Source organism: Pteropus medius, unplaced genomic scaffold, assembly GCF_902729225.1.
Source record: "Pteropus medius unplaced genomic scaffold, Ma_sr-lr_union100, whole genome shotgun sequence".
Lineage (NCBI taxonomy): Eukaryota > Metazoa > Chordata > Mammalia > Chiroptera > Pteropodidae > Pteropus > Pteropus medius.
This window is the reverse complement of record NW_024354875.1, coordinates 37,245,744-37,265,713: the sequence shown is the minus strand read 5'-3', so window position 1 is coordinate 37,265,713 and position 19,970 is coordinate 37,245,744. Positions and strand designations below refer to the sequence as shown.

The 19,970-nt window shown below is 41.6% G+C and overlaps 1 protein-coding gene across 1 annotated transcript in view; it reads left to right on the top strand.

Moving 5' to 3' along the window:
• The window catches only part of TTN (titin), a 295,008-nt gene that overhangs the window by 242,796 nt on the left and 32,242 nt on the right, over positions 1 to 19,970 (top strand). The window contains 6 exon segments of the mRNA XM_039855355.1: positions 47 to 151; positions 623 to 820; positions 910 to 1,206; positions 1,295 to 1,882; positions 1,973 to 2,275; positions 2,384 to 19,489. Coding sequence (XP_039711289.1) covers positions 47 to 151; positions 623 to 820; positions 910 to 1,206; positions 1,295 to 1,882; positions 1,973 to 2,275; positions 2,384 to 19,489 — 18,597 coding nt within the window.

The following is a 19,970-nucleotide window of genomic DNA, read 5'->3' as shown; positions in this document are numbered from 1 at the left end:
AGTAAGTTCACTATTATAAATTTTGCATTATCATATATTTTCCTAGATGTGCCTGATGCTCCCCCACCTCCTAATATTGTGGATGTCAGACATGATTCAGTATCCCTAACTTGGACTGACCCCAGGAAAACAGGTGGCTCTCCAATTACAGGTATTTATTTTGCTCTTATCCTACAGCTTTTAAGCTAATGTTTCTTCCAGATCTTTACTTCTGAAAACAAGTTAAATGTGTGTTCTTGATTTAAAGCACTATCTATATAAATCCAATAATGTATTTCCTTTCAGTACATTAGCATTCAGTACATTAAGCATTAATTAAGCTGATCAAATAAACTAATGCTTAATTTCATTGAAAACTTCTTATGTAACAGTTAATATAGAAAGGCTTTCTTAGTGATATCTATTTTTTGTAAGTTAAAACTGTTCAACAGACGGTACAACAAATATGCATATTCCAAGAGAAAAAAACGGCGTTATGCCTAGGTAATAAAAGGGTAGATACTAGCAAGAATGACTGTTTGTTCCATATATAAATTATTTGAGCAAAAACATACATATATTTAAAAGTCAGGCTACATTTGTACTTTCTATCTGAATTGACAAATTACTGGGTCTCTTATAGGATATCATATTGAGTTCAAGGAAAGAAATAGCCTTATGTGGAAGAGAGCTAACAAGACTCCTATTAGGATGAAAGAGTTCAGAGTGACAGGATTAACTGAAGGTCTTGAATATGAATTCCGAGTTATGGCAATCAATTTAGCAGGAGTAGGCAAGCCAAGCCTGCCATCAGAGCCAGTTGTGGCACTTGATCCAATAGGTAAGTAATTATACAAAGGAAAACTTTAGTGAATTTTGTGCATGAAAAAACATTGGTATTCATTTGACTGTTTTTCCCCTTCGTTTTAGATCCTCCTGGCAAACCTGAGGTTATTAATGTAACAAGGAATTCAGTGACTCTCATTTGGACTGAACCTAAATACGATGGTGGTCATAAGTTGACTGGATACATAGTGGAGAAGCGAGATCTACCCTCTAAATCTTGGATGAAAGCCAACCATGTTAATGTCCCAGATTGTGCCTTTACTGTAACTGACCTTGTTGAGGGTGGAAAATATGAATTCAGAATTAGAGCAAAGAACACAGCAGGTGCTATCAGTGCTCCATCTGAAAGTACAGGAACCATTATTTGCAAGGATGAATATGGTAGGTCCATTTTTATGTTTATGCACATAAAAAGAACAAATTAAGCCACCTGCCTTTTCTGATTAAAATGTTTTATTTTTCTTTGCAGAGGCACCAACCATCGTCCTTGATCCCACAATAAAAGATGGGCTAACAGTCAAAGCAGAAGATACCATCGTTTTGAGTGCCATTAGCATTCTTGGCAAACCCCTTCCAAAATCAAGTTGGTCCAGGGCAGGAAAAGACATTAGACCATCAGATGTCATTCAGATAACTTCCACCCCAACATCTTCCGTGCTTACTATCAAGTATGCCACTAGAAAAGATGCTGGTGAATACACCATCACTGCTACCAATCCTTTTGGCACGAAGGAGGAACATGTGAAGGTAACAGTTCTCGATGTACCTGGTCCCCCAGGTCCCATTGAAATCAGTAATGTTTCTGCTGAAAAAGCAACACTTACATGGACACCTCCCTTGGAAGATGGTGGCTCACCAATTAAGTCTTATGTTCTTGAGAAGAGAGAAACTAGCCGACTCTTGTGGACAGTGGTTGCTGAAGATATTCAGTCTTGTAGGCATGTGGCAACCAAACTTATCCAAGGAAATGAGTACCTCTTCCGAGTCTCAGCTGTCAATCAATATGGCAAAGGAGAACCTGTACAGTCTGCACCTGTCAAAATGGTAGACAGATTTGGTATGTAGAGCATGTAAGGAAATTGATATGCAAATGTTTACAGCAGAGCTTAGGAAATATGGATTTCTCATAAATTTGCTTCCTTTTCAGGTCCCCCTGGCCCTCCTGGAAAACCGGAAGTATCAAATGTCACTAAGAACACTGCCACTGTCAGTTGGAAAAGGCCAACCGATGATGGTGGCAGTGAGATCACAGGATATCATGTAGAAAGGAGAGAAAAGAAAGGCTTGAGATGGGTGAGAGCAACAAAGATGCCCGTTTCTGATCTCAGATGCAAAGTAACAGGACTGCAAGAAGGAAACTCCTATGAATTCCGTGTCAGTGCAGAAAACAGAGCAGGAATTGGCCCACCTAGTGATGCTTCAAATCTTGTTCTAATGAAAGATGTGGCATGTTAGTATTTATCTTTTTCAACACAGCTCATTTAGCATCAATATTTATATAATTTATCCAAAAGTCAAACTCTTAATATACACTTCGGTGTCTTGGTTTCTTTTTCAGATCCTCCAGGACCACCTTCAAATGCACGGGTCACTGATACTACCAAGAAATCTGCTTCTTTAGCATGGGGCAAGCCTCATTATGACGGTGGACTTGAAATCACTGGCTACGTCGTAGAGCATCAAAAAGTAGGAGATGAAGACTGGATAAAAGATACAACAGGAACCGCCCTCAGAATCACTGAGTTTGTTGTCCCTGATCTTCAGACTAAAGAAAAATACAATTTTAGAATCAGTGCCATCAATGATGCAGGTGTTGGGGAGCCAGCAGTGATTCCAAATGTTGAAATCGTAGAAAGGGAAATGGCTCCTGATTTTGAACTAGATGCTGAGCTTCAAAGAACACTTGTTGTTAGAGCAGGACTCAGTATTAGAATATTTGTGCCAATTAAAGGTCGTCCTGCTCCTGAAGTTACATGGACCAAAGATGATATCAACCTTAAAAACAGAGCTAACATCGAAAATACAGAATCATTTACACTTCTGATTATCCCAGAATGTAACAGATATGACACGGGTAAATTTGTGATGACTATTGAAAACCCTGCTGGGAAGAAAAGTGGCTTTGTCAACGTCAGAGTCTTGGATACACCAGGACCCGTCCTTAACCTGAGGCCTACTGACATCACAAAGGACAGTGTCACCCTTCACTGGGACCTCCCTCTGATAGATGGGGGCTCACGTATAACAAACTATATTGTGGAGAAACGAGAAGCAACACGGAAATCTTACACCACAGCCACCACTAAGTGCCATAAATGCACATATAAAGTTACTGGCTTGACTGAAGGATGTGAATATTTCTTCAGGGTGATGGCAGAAAATGAATATGGAATTGGTGAGCCATCAGAAACAACAGAACCTGTAAAAGCCTCTGAAGCACCATTACCACCAGACAGTCTGAACATTATGGATATAACTAAGAGCACAGTCAGCCTGGCATGGCCTAAACCAAAACACGATGGTGGCAGTAAGATCACCGGCTATGTAATTGAAGCCCAAAGGAAAGGCTCTGACCAGTGGACCCACATCACAACCGTGAAGGGCTTAGAATGTGTTGTGAAGAATCTAACTGAAGGGGAAGAATACACCTTCCAAGTGATGGCAGTGAACAGTGCAGGGAGAAGTGCCCCTAGAGAAAGCAGACCCGTCGTTGTCAAGGAGCAGACCATGCTACCAGAATTGGATCTTCGTGGCATTTATCAGAAATTAGTCATTGCCAGAGCTGGTGACAACATCAAAGTTGAAATTCCAGTGCTTGGTCGACCAAAGCCCACAGTTACATGGAAAAAAGGAGACCAAATTCTTAAACAGACACAGAGAGTTAATTTTGAAAATACAGCAACTTCCACCATCTTAAATATCAACGAGTGTGTAAGAAGTGATAGTGGGCCGTATCCATTAACAGCAAGGAACACCGTAGGAGAGGTCGGTGATGTCATCACTGTTCAAGTCCATGATATCCCAGGACCACCTACTGGACCAATCAAATTTGATGAAGTTTCATCCGATTTTGTAACCTTCTCTTGGGAGCCACCCGAGAACGATGGAGGTGTACCAATTAGCAATTATGTAGTAGAAATGCGACAGACTGACAGTACTACATGGGTGGAGCTGGCAACCACCGTTATACGCACTACCTATAAAGCCACTCGCCTTACCACCGGAATGGAGTATCAATTCCGGGTAAAAGCTCAAAATAGATATGGAGTTGGACCAGGCATCACATCAGCATCTGTAGTTGCCAACTATCCATTTAAGGTTCCTGGGCCTCCCGGTACCCCTCAGGTAACCGCGGTTACCAAGGATTCAATGACAATTAGCTGGCATGAACCTCTTTCTGATGGTGGAAGCCCCATTTTAGGATATCATATTGAAAGGAAAGAACGAAATGGTATTCTCTGGCAGACTGTGAGCAAAGCATTAGTACCAGGCAACATTTTCAAATCAAGTGGACTTACAGATGGTATTGCTTATGAATTCCGAGTGATTGCAGAAAACATGGCAGGCAAAAGCAAGCCGAGCAAGCCCTCTGAACCTGTATTTGCTTTGGATCCCATTGACCCACCTGGGAAACCGATTCCTCTAAATATTACTAGACACACAGTTACACTTAAATGGGCTAAGCCCGAATATACCGGAGGCTTTAAAATTACTAGTTATATAGTTGAAAAGAGAGACCTTCCTAATGGACGGTGGCTAAAGGCCAACTTCAGCAACATTTTGGAGAATGAATTTACAGTCAGTGGCCTAACAGAAGATGCTGCGTATGAATTTCGTGTGATTGCCAAAAATGCTGCTGGTGCTCTTAGTCCACCATCTGAGCCATCAGATGCTATCACATGCCGAGATGACATTGAAGCACCAAGGATAATGGTGGATGTTAAATTTAAGGACACAGTTATACTAAAAGCAGGCGAAACATTCAGGCTGGAAGCTGATGTTTCAGGTCGCCCACCTCCCACAATGGAATGGGCCAAAGATGGAAAGGAGCTTGAAGGCACAGGAAAATTGGAAATAAAAATTGCAGATTTCTCTACTAACCTGGTAAACAAGGATTCATCAAGAAAGGATAGTGGTGCCTATACCCTTACAGCAACTAATCCTGGTGGTTTTGCCAAACACATTTTCAATGTCAAGGTTCTGGATAGACCAGGCCCACCTGAAGGACCTTTAGCTGTATCAGAAGTGACTTCAGAAAAATGTGTACTGTCATGGTTGCCTCCACTGGACGATGGAGGTGCCAAAATTGACCATTATATAGTTCAGAAACGTGAAACCAGCAGATTGGCATGGACAAATGTAGCCTCAGAAGTCCAAGTAACAAAACTAAAGGTCACTAAACTTTTGAAAGGCAATGAATACATATTCCGTGTCATGGCAGTAAATAAATATGGAGTTGGAGAGCCACTGGAATCAGAGCCTGTGCTTGCAGTAAACCCTTATGGGCCCCCTGATCCACCCAAAAACCCTGAAGTTACAACTATTACTAAAGATTCAATGGTTGTCTGCTGGGGACATCCTGATTCTGATGGTGGAAGTGAAATCATCAATTATATTGTGGAACGGCGTGATAAAGCTGGGCAACGCTGGGTGAAATGCAACAAAAAAACCGTTACTGATTTAAGATATAAAGTGTCTGGACTGACGGAAGGACATGAATATGAGTTCAGGATTATGGCTGAAAACGCTGCTGGAATTAGTGCACCAAGTCCTACCAGTCCATTTTATAAGGCTTGTGATGCTGTGTTTAAACCCGGCCCACCAGGTAACCCACGCGTTCTAGATACAAGCAGATCATCCATTTCAATTGCTTGGAATAAACCTATCTATGATGGTGGTTCAGAAATCACTGGGTATATGGTTGAGATTGCCCTTCCAGAGGAAGATGAATGGCAGATTGTCACTCCACCAGCTGGACTCAAGGCAACTTCTTACACCATCACCAATCTCATAGAGAATCAAGAATATAAAATCCGCATCTATGCCATGAATTCTGAAGGAATTGGGGAACCTGCACTTGTTCCCGGAACTCCAAAGGCCGAAGACAGGATGCTGCCTCCAGAGATTGAACTGGATGCTGAGCTGCGCAAAGTTGTTACTATAAGAGCTTGTTGTACCCTGAGACTTTTTGTTCCAATCAAAGGAAGGCCTGCACCTGAGGTGAAGTGGACTCGGGAACATGGAGAATCTTTAGATAAAGCTAGCATTGAATCCACGAGCTCTTATACCCTGCTTATTGTTGGAAACGTAAACAGATTTGACAGTGGCAAATACATACTAACTATAGAAAACAGCTCAGGCAGCAAATCTGCATTTGTCAACGTCAGAGTACTAGATACACCAGGCCCTCCACAGAATCTGAAGGTAAAGGAGGTCACTAAGACATCCGTCACATTGACATGGGAGCCTCCTCTCCTTGATGGAGGTTCAAAAATAAAGAACTATATTGTTGAAAAGCGGGAATCAACAAGAAAAGCATATTCAACTGTTGCAACAAATTGCCACAAGACTTCCTGGAAGGTAGACCAACTTCAGGAAGGCTGTAGTTACTATTTCAGGGTTCTTGCTGAAAATGAATATGGCATTGGGCTGCCCGCTGAAACTGCAGAATCTGTGAAAGCATCAGAACGACCTCTTCCTCCAGGAAAAATAACTTTGGTGGATGTCACAAGAAATAGCGTGTCACTGTCTTGGGAGAAACCCGAGCATGATGGAGGCAGCCGAATTCTAGGCTACATTGTAGAGATGCAGAGCAAAGGCAGTGACAAATGGGCCACGTGTGCCACAGTCAAAGTCACCGAAGCTACTATAACTGGATTAATTCAGGGTGAAGAGTACTCTTTTCGTGTCTCGGCTCAGAACGAAAAAGGCATCAGTGATCCTAGACAACTGAGTGTGCCTGTAATTGCCAAAGATCTTGTCATTCCACCAGCCTTCAAACTCCTATTCAATACTTTCACTGTGCTGGCAGGTGAAGACCTAAAAGTTGATGTTCCATTCATTGGACGCCCTACACCAGCTGTAACCTGGCATAAAGATGATGTACCACTGAAGCAGACAACTAGAGTAAATGCAGAGAGCACAGAAAGTAATTCAATATTGACAATAAAGGAAGCCTGCCGAGAAGATGTGGGACATTACACGGTTAAACTGACTAACTCAGCTGGTGAAGCTACTGAAACCCTTAATGTTATTGTTCTTGACAAACCCGGGCCTCCAACCGGACCAGTTAAATTGGATGAAGTGACAGCTGATAGTATTACTCTTTCCTGGGGCCCACCTAAGTATGATGGTGGAAGTTCTATCAATAATTACATTGTAGAAAAACGGGACACTTCTACAACCACTTGGCAAATTGTGTCAGCTACTGTTGCAAGGACAACAATAAAAGCTTGCAGATTAAAGACTGGGTGTGAATATCAGTTTAGGATTGCAGCAGAAAACAGATATGGAAAGAGTACCTACCTCAATTCAGAGCCTATTGTAGCTCAGTATCCATTCAAAGTTCCTGGTCCTCCTGGAACACCATTTGTAACACTCTCCACCAAGGACAGCATGGAAGTACAATGGAATGAGCCAGTTAGTGATGGAGGTAGCAAAATCATTGGCTATCATCTAGAACGCAAGGAAAGAAATAACATCCTCTGGCTTAAGTTGAATAAAACACCTATTCCTCAAACCAAGTTTAAAACAACTGGCCTTGATGAGGGCATTGAATATGAATTTAGAGTCTCTGCAGAGAACATCGTAGGCATTGGCAAGCCAAGTAAAGTGTCAGAATGCTATGTAGCTCGTGACCCATGTGATCCACCGGGGCGGCCAGAGGCAATCATTGTCACACGGAATTCTGTGACTCTTCAGTGGAAGAAACCCACTTATGATGGTGGAAGCAAGATCACTGGTTATATTGTTGAGAAGAAAGAATTGCCTGAGGGCCGTTGGATGAAAGCCAGTTTTACAAATGTCATTGACACTCAATTTGAAGTAACTGGCCTAGTGGAAGATCATAGATACGAGTTCCGGGTTATAGCTCGAAATGCTGCAGGAGTGTTGAGTGAGCCTTCAGAAAGCACAGGAGCAATAACAGCAAGAGATGAGGTAGATCCACCACGAATAAGTATGGATCCCAAGTACAAAGACACAATTGTGGTTCATGCTGGTGAATTTTTCAAAATTGATGCAGATATTTATGGCAAACCAATACCAACCATTCAATGGTTAAAAGGTGATCAAGAGCTTTCAAATACAGCTAGATTAGAAATAAAGAGCACTGACTTTGCCACCAGTCTCAGTGTAAAGGATGCAGTACGCATCGACAGTGGAAATTACATATTGAAAGCCAAAAATGTTGCAGGAGAGAGATCAGTTACTGTAAATGTCAAAGTTCTCGATAAACCAGGCCCACCTGAAGGACCTGTTGTTATAACGGGAGTTACAGCAGAGAAATGCACACTAGCTTGGAAACCCCCGTTACAGGACGGTGGGAGTGATATCATAAATTACATTGTCGAAAGGAGAGAAACCAGCCGCTTAGTTTGGACTGTGGTTGATGCCAATGTGCAGACTCTCAGCTGCAAAGTTACTAAGCTTCTTGAAGGCAATGAATATATTTTCCGTATAATGGCTGTAAACAAATATGGTGTTGGCGAACCTCTTGAATCTGAACCAGTAATTGCCAAGAATCCATTCGTAGTACCAGATGCACCAAAGGCTCCAGAAATCACAACGGTGACCAAGGACTCAATGATTGTTGTCTGGGAAAGGCCAGCGTCTGATGGTGGCAGTGAAATTCTTGGATATGTTCTTGAAAAACGGGACAAAGAGGGCATTAGATGGACTAGATGCCACAAACGTCTGATTGGGGAATTGCGCTTGAGAGTAACTGGACTCATAGAAAATCACAATTATGAATTCAGAGTCTCAGCTGAGAATGCTGCTGGACTTAGTGAACCAAGCCCACCTTCTGCTTACCAAAAGGCTTGTGATCCTATTTATAAACCAGGACCTCCAAACAATCCCAAAGTCATGGATATTACCAGATCTTCTGTCTTCCTTTCTTGGAGCAAACCAATATATGATGGTGGCTGTGAAATCCAAGGATACATTGTTGAAAAATGTGATGTGAGTGTTGGTGAATGGACAATGTGCACTCCACCAACTGGAATCAATAAAACAAATATAGAGGTAGAGAAGCTGTTGGAAAAGCACGAATACAACTTCCGTATCTGTGCTGTTAATAAAGCTGGAGTTGGAGAACATGCTGATGTCCCTGGACCTATTATAGTAGAAGAAAAATTGGAAGCACCAGACATTGATCTTGACCTAGAACTAAGGAAAATTATAAATATAAGGGCAGGTGGCTCCTTAAGGTTGTTCGTTCCTATTAAAGGTCGTCCTACCCCAGAAGTTAAATGGGGGAAGATGGATGGTGAAATCCGAGACGCAGCTATAATTGATGTCACTAGCAGTTTCACCTCTCTTGTTCTTGATAATGTCAACCGATATGATAGTGGAAAATATACTCTCACATTAGAAAACAGCAGTGGAACAAAGTCTGCCTTTGTTACTGTGAGAGTCCTGGATACACCAAGTCCGCCTGTTAACCTGAAAGTCACAGAAATCACTAAAGATTCAGTATCAATCACATGGGAACCTCCTTTGTTGGATGGGGGATCCAAAATCAAAAATTACATTGTCGAGAAACGGGAAGCCACAAGAAAATCATATGCTGCAGTTGTGACAAATTGCCATAAGAATTCTTGGAAAATTGATCAACTCCAAGAAGGTTGCAGTTATTACTTTAGAGTCACAGCTGAGAATGAGTATGGTATTGGCCTTCCTGCCTGCACTGCTGATCCAATTAAGGTTGCAGAAGTCCCACAACCTCCAGGAAAAATAACTGTGGATGATGTCACCAGAAACAGTGTCTCTTTGAGTTGGACAAAGCCTGAACATGATGGTGGCAGTAAAATCATTCAGTATATTGTGGAAATGCAAGCTAAACACAGTGAGAAATGGTCAGAGTGTGCTCGAGTCAAGTCCCTTGAAGCAGTAATTACCAACCTAACTCAGGGAGAAGAATATCTTTTTAGAGTTGTTGCTGTAAATGAAAAGGGGAGAAGTGATCCTAGGTCCCTTGCAGTTCCAATAGTTGCCAAAGATCTGGTCATTGAGCCAGACGTAAGACCTGCATTCAACAATTATAGTGTACAGGTTGGACAAGACTTGAAAATAGAAGTGCCAATTTCTGGACGTCCTAAGCCAACCATTACCTGGACTAAGGATGGTCTTCCGCTGAAGCAGACTACAAGAATCAATGTTACTGATTCACCTGACCTCACTGTACTCACTATTAAAGAAACTCATAAGGATGATGGTGGACATTATGGAATCGCAGTTGCTAATGTTGTTGGTCAGAAAACAGCATCCATTGAAATTATAACTCTAGATAAACCTGATCCTCCCCAGGGACCTGTTAAATTTGATGAAGTCAGTGCTGAAAGTGTTACATTATCGTGGAACCCTCCATTATATACAGGGGGCTGCCAGATCACCAACTACATTGTTCAGAAAAGAGATACAACCACTACCATATGGGATATTGTTTCTGCTACTGTTGCCAGAACTACACTCAAAGTGACCAAACTGAAAACTGGTACAGAATACCAATTCAGAATATTTGCTGAAAACAGATATGGACAAAGCTTTGCCTTGGAGTCCAATCCGATTGTAGCTCAATATCCCTACAAAGTGCCAGGCCCTCCAGGCACACCATTTGTCACAGCCATTTCCAAGGACTCCATGGTGGTTCAGTGGCATGAACCAATCAATAACGGTGGAAGCCCAGTCATAGGTTACCACCTTGAAAGAAAGGAAAGAAACAGTATTTTGTGGACGAAAGTCAACAAAACTATTATTCATGACACCCAGTTTAAAGTAGTCAATCTTGAAGAAGGCATTGAGTATGAATTCAAAGTTTATGCTGAAAATATTGTTGGTGTAGGCAAAGCAAGCAAGAATTCTGAATGCTATGTAGCCAGAGATCCCTGTGACCCACCAGGAACCCCAGAAGCAATAATAGTTAAAAGAAATGAAATCACTTTACAATGGACCAAACCTGCATACGATGGTGGAAGTATGATTACAGGTTACATTGTAGAGAAACGTGATTTGCCTGAGGGTCGTTGGATGAAAGCCAGTTTCACAAATGTCATTGAAACTCAGTTTACTGTGTCAGGTCTTACTGAAGATCAAAGATATGAATTCAGAGTCATTGCTAAGAATGCAGCTGGTACGATAAGTAAACCCTCTGACAGTACTGGACCAATAACTGCCAAGGATGAGGTTGAACTCCCAAGAATTTCAATGGATCCAAAATTCAGAGACACAATTGTGGTAAATGCAGGTGAAACATTCAGACTTGAGGCTGATGTCCATGGAAAGCCCCTACCTACCATTGAGTGGTTAAGAGGAGATAAAGAAGTTGAGGAATCTGCTAGATGTGAAATAAAGAACACGGATTTCAAGGCTTTACTTATTGTAAAGGATGCCATTAGAATTGATGGTGGACAGTATATTTTGAGAGCTTCCAATGTTGCAGGTTCTAAATCATTCCCAGTAAATGTAAAAGTATTGGACAGACCAGGACCTCCGGAAGGGCCAGTCCAGGTTACTGGAGTCACTTCTGAAAAATGCACTTTAACATGGTCTCCACCACTACAAGATGGTGGCAGCGATATTTCTCACTATGTTGTTGAAAAGAGAGAAACAAGTCGACTTGCCTGGACTGTTGTTGCTTCAGAAGTTGTGACCAATTCTCTGAAAGTTACCAAACTCTTAGAAGGAAATGAATATATTTTCCGTATAATGGCTGTCAACAAATACGGTATTGGAGAACCTTTGGAATCTGCACCAGTACTAATGAAAAATCCCTTTGTGCTTCCTGGACCACCAAAAAGCTTGGAAGTCACAAACATTGCCAAGGACTCCATGACTGTCTGTTGGAACCGGCCAGATAGTGATGGCGGAAGTGAGATTATTGGTTACATCGTAGAAAAAAGAGACAGAAGTGGCATTAGGTGGATAAAATGTAATAAACGCCGCATTACAGATTTGCGTCTAAGAGTAACAGGATTAACAGAAGATCATGAGTACGAATTCAGAGTCTCTGCAGAAAATGCGGCTGGAGTTGGAGAACCAAGTCCAGCTACAGTTTATTATAAGGCTTGTGATCCTGTGTTCAAACCTGGCCCACCCACCAATGCACACGTTATAGACACTACTAAAAGTTCAATTACACTCACCTGGGGTAAACCCATCTATGATGGTGGCAGTGAGATTCTTGGATATGTAATAGAAATCTGTAAAGCAGATGAAGAAGAATGGCAAATAGTTACTCCACCGACTGGCCTTAAAGTCACTCGCTTTGAAATTTCAAAACTAATTGAACATCAAGAGTATAAAATACGGGTCTGTGCCCTCAATAAAGTCGGTTTAGGTGAGGCTACATCTGTTCCTGGTACTGTGAAGCCAGAAGATAAACTTGAAGCACCCGAACTTGACCTTGATTCTGAATTAAGGAAAGGAATTGTTGTAAGAGCTGGTGGATCTGCCAGAATTCACATTCCGTTCAAAGGCCGTCCAACACCTGAGATTACTTGGTCTCGAGAGGAAGGTGAATTCACAGATAAGGTCCAAATTGAAAAGGGAGTAAACTATACCCAATTATCAATAGATAACTGTGATAGAAATGATGCTGGAAAATATATTCTTAAGCTGGAAAACAGCAGTGGTTCTAAATCTGCTTTTGTAACGGTGAAAGTGCTTGACACCCCAGGACCACCACAGAATTTGGCAGTCAAAGAAGTGAAAAAGGATTCTGTCATTCTGGTATGGGAACCACCCATCATTGATGGGGGTGCAAAGATCAAGAACTATGTTATTGACAAACGTGAGTCCACCAGAAAAGCATATGCTAATGTGAGTAATAAATGTAACAAAACAAGCTTTAAAGTTGAGAATCTTACAGAAGGAGCTATTTATTATTTTAGAGTTATGGCTGAAAATGAATTTGGAGTTGGCGTTCCAGTGGAAACTGTTGATGCTGTGAAAGCTGCTGAACCTCCTTCCCCGCCAGGAAAGGTTACACTCACTGATGTGTCCCAGACCAGTGCATCGCTTATGTGGGAGAAACCTGAACATGATGGTGGTAGCAGAGTTCTGGGGTATGTTGTGGAAATGCAGCCAAAAGGAACAGAAAAATGGAGTGTTGTGGCTGAATCCAAAGTCTGTAATGCAGTTGTAACTGGCTTGAGTTCTGGACAAGAGTATCAGTTCCGTGTCAAAGCTTACAACGAGAAAGGAAAAAGTGATCCAAGAGTGCTTGGGGTTCCTGTCATAGCCAAGGACTTGACTATACAGCCTAGTCTTAAGTTGCCATTTAACACATATAGTGTCCAAGCTGGAGAAGATCTTAAAATCGAAATTCTAGTTATTGGAAGGCCAAGACCCAAAATTTCATGGGTCAAAGATGGGGAGCCTCTTAAACAGACAACAAGAGTGAATATTGAGGAAACAGCTACTTCAGCTATTTTGCACATTAAAGAAAGTAACAAAGATGACTTTGGAAAATACACCATAACAGCAACAAATAGTGCAGGTACAGCAACAGAAAATCTTAGCATTATTGTTTTAGAAAAGCCTGGACCTCCAGTTGGACCAGTTCGGTTTGATGAAGTTAGTGCAGACTTTGTGGTCATATCTTGGGAACCTCCAGCCTACACTGGTGGTTGCCAGATAAGCAACTACATTGTGGAGAAGCGAGATACAACCACCACCACTTGGCAGATGGTATCAGCAACAGTTGCAAGGACAACAATTAAAATAACCAAACTGAAAACAGGCGCAGAGTACCAGTTTAGAATTTTTGCAGAAAACAGATATGGAAAAAGTGCCCCCCTGGATTCTAAATCAGTTATTGTACAATATCCATTTAAAGTACCTGGACCACCTGGAACTCCTTTTGTGACATCAATCTCAAAAGATCAAATGCTTGTTCAATGGCATGAGCCAGTTAATGATGGAGGTAGCAAAGTTATTGGCTACCATCTTGAACAGAAAGAAAAGAACAGCATTTTATGGATCAAATTAAATAAGACTCCCATTCAAGATACCAAATTCAAAACAACTGGGCTTGATGAAGGCCTTGAGTATGAATTCAAAGTTTCTGCTGAAAATATTGTTGGCATCGGCAAGCCTAGCAAAGTGTCGGAATGTTTTGTTGCTCGTGATCCATGTGACCCACCCGGTCGTCCTGAAGCCATTGTTATTACAAGAAACAGTGTCACTCTGAAATGGAAGAAACCTGCCTATGATGGTGGTAGCAAAATAACAGGTTATATTGTGGAAAAGAAAGATCTACCTGATGGCCGTTGGATGAAAGCCAGCTTTACCAATGTGTTAGATACTGAATTTACAGTGAGTGGCCTTGTAGAAGACCAAAGATATGAATTTAGAGTAATTGCAAGAAATGCAGCTGGCAACTTTAGTGAACCATCTGAAAGCACTGGTGCTATTACTGCAAGAGATGAAATTGATGCACCAAATGCCTCACTGGATCCAAAATATAAAGATGTCATCGTCGTTCATGCAGGAGAGACTTTTGTCCTTGAAGCTGATATCCGTGGCAAACCTATACCAGATATTGTTTGGTCAAAAGATGGAAAAGAGCTTGAAGAAACAACTGCTAGGATGGAAATCAAATCCACTCTTCAGAAAACAACTCTTGTCGTCAAAGACTGTGTACGTACTGATGGCGGACAATATATTCTGAAACTGAGCAACGTTGGTGGTACAAAGTCTATACCAATCACTGTGAAGGTACTTGACAGGCCAGGGCCTCCTGAAGGGCCTCTGAAAGTGTCTGGGGTTACCGCTGAAAAATGTTACCTGGCATGGAACCCACCTTTACAAGATGGTGGTGCTAATATTTCACATTACATTATTGAAAAGAGAGAGACAAGCAGACTCTCCTGGACCCAGGTTTCAACTGAGGTGCAGGCCCTGAACTACAAAGTCACTAAACTTCTTCCTGGTAATGAGTACATTTTCCGTGTCATGGCTGTGAATAAATATGGCATTGGAGAGCCCTTGGAATCTGAGCCTGTTATAGCCTGTAATCCTTATAAACCCCCAGGTCCTCCTTCACCACCTGAAGCCTCAGCAATCTCCAAAGATTCTATGGTAGTAACATGGGCACGCCCAGTGGATGATGGAGGTGCTGAAATTGAGGGTTACATTCTTGAAAAACGAGACAAAGAAGGCATTAGATGGACCAAGTGCAACAAGAAAACACTAACAGATCTCCGATTCAGGGTAACTGGCCTTACTGAAGGTCATTCCTATGAATTCAGAGTTTCTGCTGAAAATGCAGCTGGCGTGGGTGAACCCAGCGAGCCATCCGTTTTCTATCGGGCATGTGATGCTTTGTATCCACCAGGTCCACCAAGTAATCCAAAAGTGACAGACACTTCCAGATCTTCTGTCTCCCTGGCATGGAATAAGCCAATTTATGATGGGGGTGCCCCTGTTAAGGGCTATGTCGTTGAAGTCAAAGAAGCCGCTGATGATGCATGGACAACTTGCACTCCACCAACAGGATTACAAGGAAAGCAGTTCACAGTGACCAAGCTTAAAGAAAATACTGAATATAATTTCCGTATTTGCGCCATCAATTCTGAAGGTGTAGGTGAACCTGCAACTATACCTGGCTCCGTTGTTGCTAAAGAAAGGCTAGAGCCACCAGAAATAGAACTTGATGCTGATCTCAGAAAGGTGGTCATTCTGCGTGCAAGCGCTACTTTGCGCTTATTTGTCACCATTAAAGGTCGACCAGAACCTGAAGTTAAATGGGAAAAGGCGGAAGGCATTCTCACTGAAAGGGCCCAGATTGAGGTGACCAGCTCATATACAATGTTGGTAATTGATAATGTGACGAGATTTGACAGTGGTCGGTATAATCTGACGCTAGAAAATAATAGTGGCTCCAAAACAGCTTTTGTTAATGTCAGAGTTCTTGACTCGCCAAGCGCCCCTGTAAATTTGACTGTAACAGAAGTGAAGAAAGACTCAGTGACATTGTCTTGGGAACCACCGCTTATTGATGGCGGAGCTAAAATTACTAATTACATTGTTGAAAAACGAGAAGCTACAAGAAAAGCATATGCTACTGTTACAAACAATTGTACTAAGAATACTTTTAAAATTGAAAATCTACAAGAAGGATGTTCTTACTACTTCCGAGTCTTGGCTTCCAATGAATACGGGATTGGTTTGCCAGCTGAAACAACTGAACCCGTTAAAGTTTCTGAACCACCCCTCCCACCTGGAAGAGTAACTCTCGTTGACGTGACTTGTAGCACAGCTACAATTAAGTGGGGAAAACCAGAAAGTGATGGTGGCAGCAAAATTACTGGTTATGTAGTTGAAATGCAGACTAAAGGGAGTGAAAAATGGAGCACTTGCACACAAGTTAAGACTCTAGAAGCAACTATATCTGGACTAACTGCAGGAGAAGAGTATATCTTCAGGGTAGCTGCAGTTAATGAAAAAGGAAGAAGTGATCCAAGACAACTTGGAGTGCCAGTAATTGCAAGGGATATTGAAATAAAGCCTTCTGTTGAGCTTCCTTTCAATACTTTCAATGTAAAGGCTACAGACCAACTTAAGATTGATGTTCCATTTAAAGGAAGACCTCAAGCTACTGTAAGCTGGAAAAAAGATGGTCACACTCTTAAAGAAACAACTAGAGTCAATGTTTCTTCTTCAAAGACTGTAACATCACTATCTATTAAGGAAGCTTCAAGGGAAGATGTTGGAACTTATGAATTATGTGTTTCAAACAGTGCTGGATCCATAACAGTTCCTATTACGGTAATTGTCCTTGACAAACCAGGACCTCCAGGACCTATCCACATTGACGAGGTTAGTTGTGACAGTATAACCATTTCTTGGAATCCTCCAGAATATGATGGTGGCTGCCAAATTAGCAATTACATTGTTGAAAAGAGAGAAACCACTTCTACAACATGGCACGTAGTTTCACAAGCAGTTGCGAGAACATCCATTAAAATGGTTCGTCTGACAACAGGAAGTGAGTATCAGTTCCGTGTTTGTGCAGAAAACCGCTATGGAAAGAGCTCCTACAGTAACTCTTCAGCTGTTGTTGCAGAGTATCCATTTAGCCCCCCCGGTCCTCCTGGTACTCCTAAAGTTGTGCATGCTACAAAATCTACCATGATGGTAAGCTGGCAAGTGCCAGTTAATGATGGAGGAAGTCAAGTAATTGGCTATCACCTCGAATATAAAGAAAGAAGCAGCATTCTTTGGTCAAAAGTAAATAAAGTCCTCATCCCCAATACTCAAATGAAAGTCTCCGGCCTAGATGAAGGACTGATGTATGAGTATCGTGTATATGCTGAGAATATTGCTGGAATTGGTAAATGCAGTAAATCTTGTGACCCAGTCCCTGCACGAGATCCTTGTGACCCTCCTGGACAACCTGAAGTCACAAATATCACGAGAAAATCAGTGTCCCTTAAATGGTCTGCACCTCGTTATGATGGTGGAGCTAGGATCACAGGGTACATTATTGAACGTAGAGAACTACCAGATGGCCGGTGGCTGAAGTGCAATTTTACTAACGTACAAGAAACATACTTTGAAGTAACTGAACTTACTGAAGATCAGCGTTATGAATTCCGAGTTTTTGCAAAGAATGCTGCTGACTCAGTTAGTGAGCCATCTGAATCCACAGGACCTATTACAGTTAAAGATGATGTTGAGGCTCCAAGAATTATGATGGATGTCAAGTTCCGAGATGTTATTGTTGTCAAAGCTGGAGAGGTCCTTAAGATAAATGCAGACATTGCAGGGCGACCTCTGCCAGTAGTTTCCTGGGCCAAGGATGGTGTAGAAATTGAAGAAAGAGCAAGAACAGAAATTGTCTCAACGGACTATACTACTTTGTTAACAGTGAAAGACTGTGTCAGACGAGACACTGGGCAGTATGTACTCACGCTGAAGAATGTTGCTGGAACTCGGTCTATGGCAGTTAATTGCAAGGTACTTGATAAGCCTGGCCCGCCAGCAGGACCACTTGAAATAAATGGCCTCACTGCTGAAAAATGCTCTCTTTCCTGGGGACCGCCCCAAGAAGATGGTGGCGCAAGTATCGACTATTACATTGTAGAAAAACGTGAAACAAGCCGCCTTGCATGGACAATATGTGAAGGAGAGTTAAGGACAACATCCTGTAAAGTAACCAAGTTACTCAAAGGTAATGAATACATCTTTAGAGTAACCGCCGTTAATAAATACGGTGTTGGCGAGCCCCTGGAGAGTGTGGCTGTAAAGGCACTAGATCCATTTACAGTTCCAAGTCCACCAACATCTTTGGAAATTACATCTGTGACTAAAGAGTCTATGACACTTTGCTGGTCGAGACCTGAGAGCGATGGTGGCAGTGAGATCTCTGGATATATCATTGAAAGGCGAGAGAAAAACAGCCTACGGTGGGTGCGTGTAAACAAAAAACCAGTTTATGATTTGAGAGTGAAATCAACTGGACTTCGGGAAGGATGTGAATATGAGTATCAAGTTTACGCAGAAAATGCTGCTGGTCTAAGCCTTCCAAGTGAAACCTCTCCCCTAATTAGGGCAGAAGATCCAGTGTTCTTACCATCTCCTCCATCCAAACCGCAAATTGTGGACTCAGGCAAGACAAATATAACTATTAGCTGGGTCAAGCCCTTATTTGATGGTGGTGCCCCAATAACTGGCTACAGTGTTGAATACAAGAAATCTGATGAAACTGACTGGGAAACTGCCATTCAGAGCTTAAGAGGCACAGAATATACAATAACTGGACTAACAACAGGAGCCGAATATGTTTTCAGAGTAAGATCTGTCAATAAGGTAGGTGCTAGTGATCCCAGTGATAGTTCCGATCCCCAGATAGCAAAAGAAAGAGAAGAAGAACCTGTATTTGATCTTGACACTGAAATGAAGAAAACCTTGATTGTCAAAGCTGGTGCCTCATTTACCATGACTGTACCTTTCAGAGGAAGACCAGTACCCAGTGTCTCATGGAGTAAGCCAGACACTGACCTCCGCACTAGAGCTTATATTGATTCCACAGACTCTCGATCATCACTTACTATTGAAAATGCCAACAGAAATGATTCTGGAAAATACACATTAACAATTCAGAATAGTCTGAACGCTGCTTCACTGACCTTAGTTGTCAAAGTTTTAGATTCTCCTGGTCCTCCAGCCAATATTAGTGTACATGATGTCACCAAAGAATCTGCTGTATTATCCTGGGATGTTCCTGAAAATGATGGTGGAGCACCAGTGAAGAACTACCACATAGAAAAACGTGAAGCCAGTAAGAAAGCGTGGGTCTCTGTGACCAACAACTGCAACCGCCTCTCCTACAAAGTTACCAACTTACAAGAAGGGGCAATTTACTACTTCAGAGTCTCTGGAGAAAATGAGTTTGGTGTTGGTGTGCCAGCTGAAACAAAGGAAGGAGTAAAAATAACAGGTACGTTTTAAGAACAAGGAAAATTTACCTATTCTTATTAATTTTCCTAGAATAATGTGAATCATTCTAATTATTGTTTAATCTGAAATATTTTTGATTCACACCTCAAACAATTCATACTATAGCATGAAATGAAATCTCTAACAGAGAAAGTTTTTGTTGATAAAAACAAATGTAGACATTTGCATAGCTGAGATTGCATAATATATGTTTAATTTAAGTATAATGAATTTGACTGCATATGTGTATGTGTGCACAAATTTTATGATGAACTTTCTGACAAGATTGTTCATCTAATTCCTCATTTTTTATACCCATAATTTGGGATAAATTTTATCATTTAATCTGGTCATTTGACACTTAGTTTGAATTTGAATGCTACAACATGCTATGACATGTAATAAATAACAGAAGTTGGAGAAGCTTTGGTTGGCTCAGAGGACAAACAGGTCATATAAAAAGTAAGAAAGACTCAGATCAA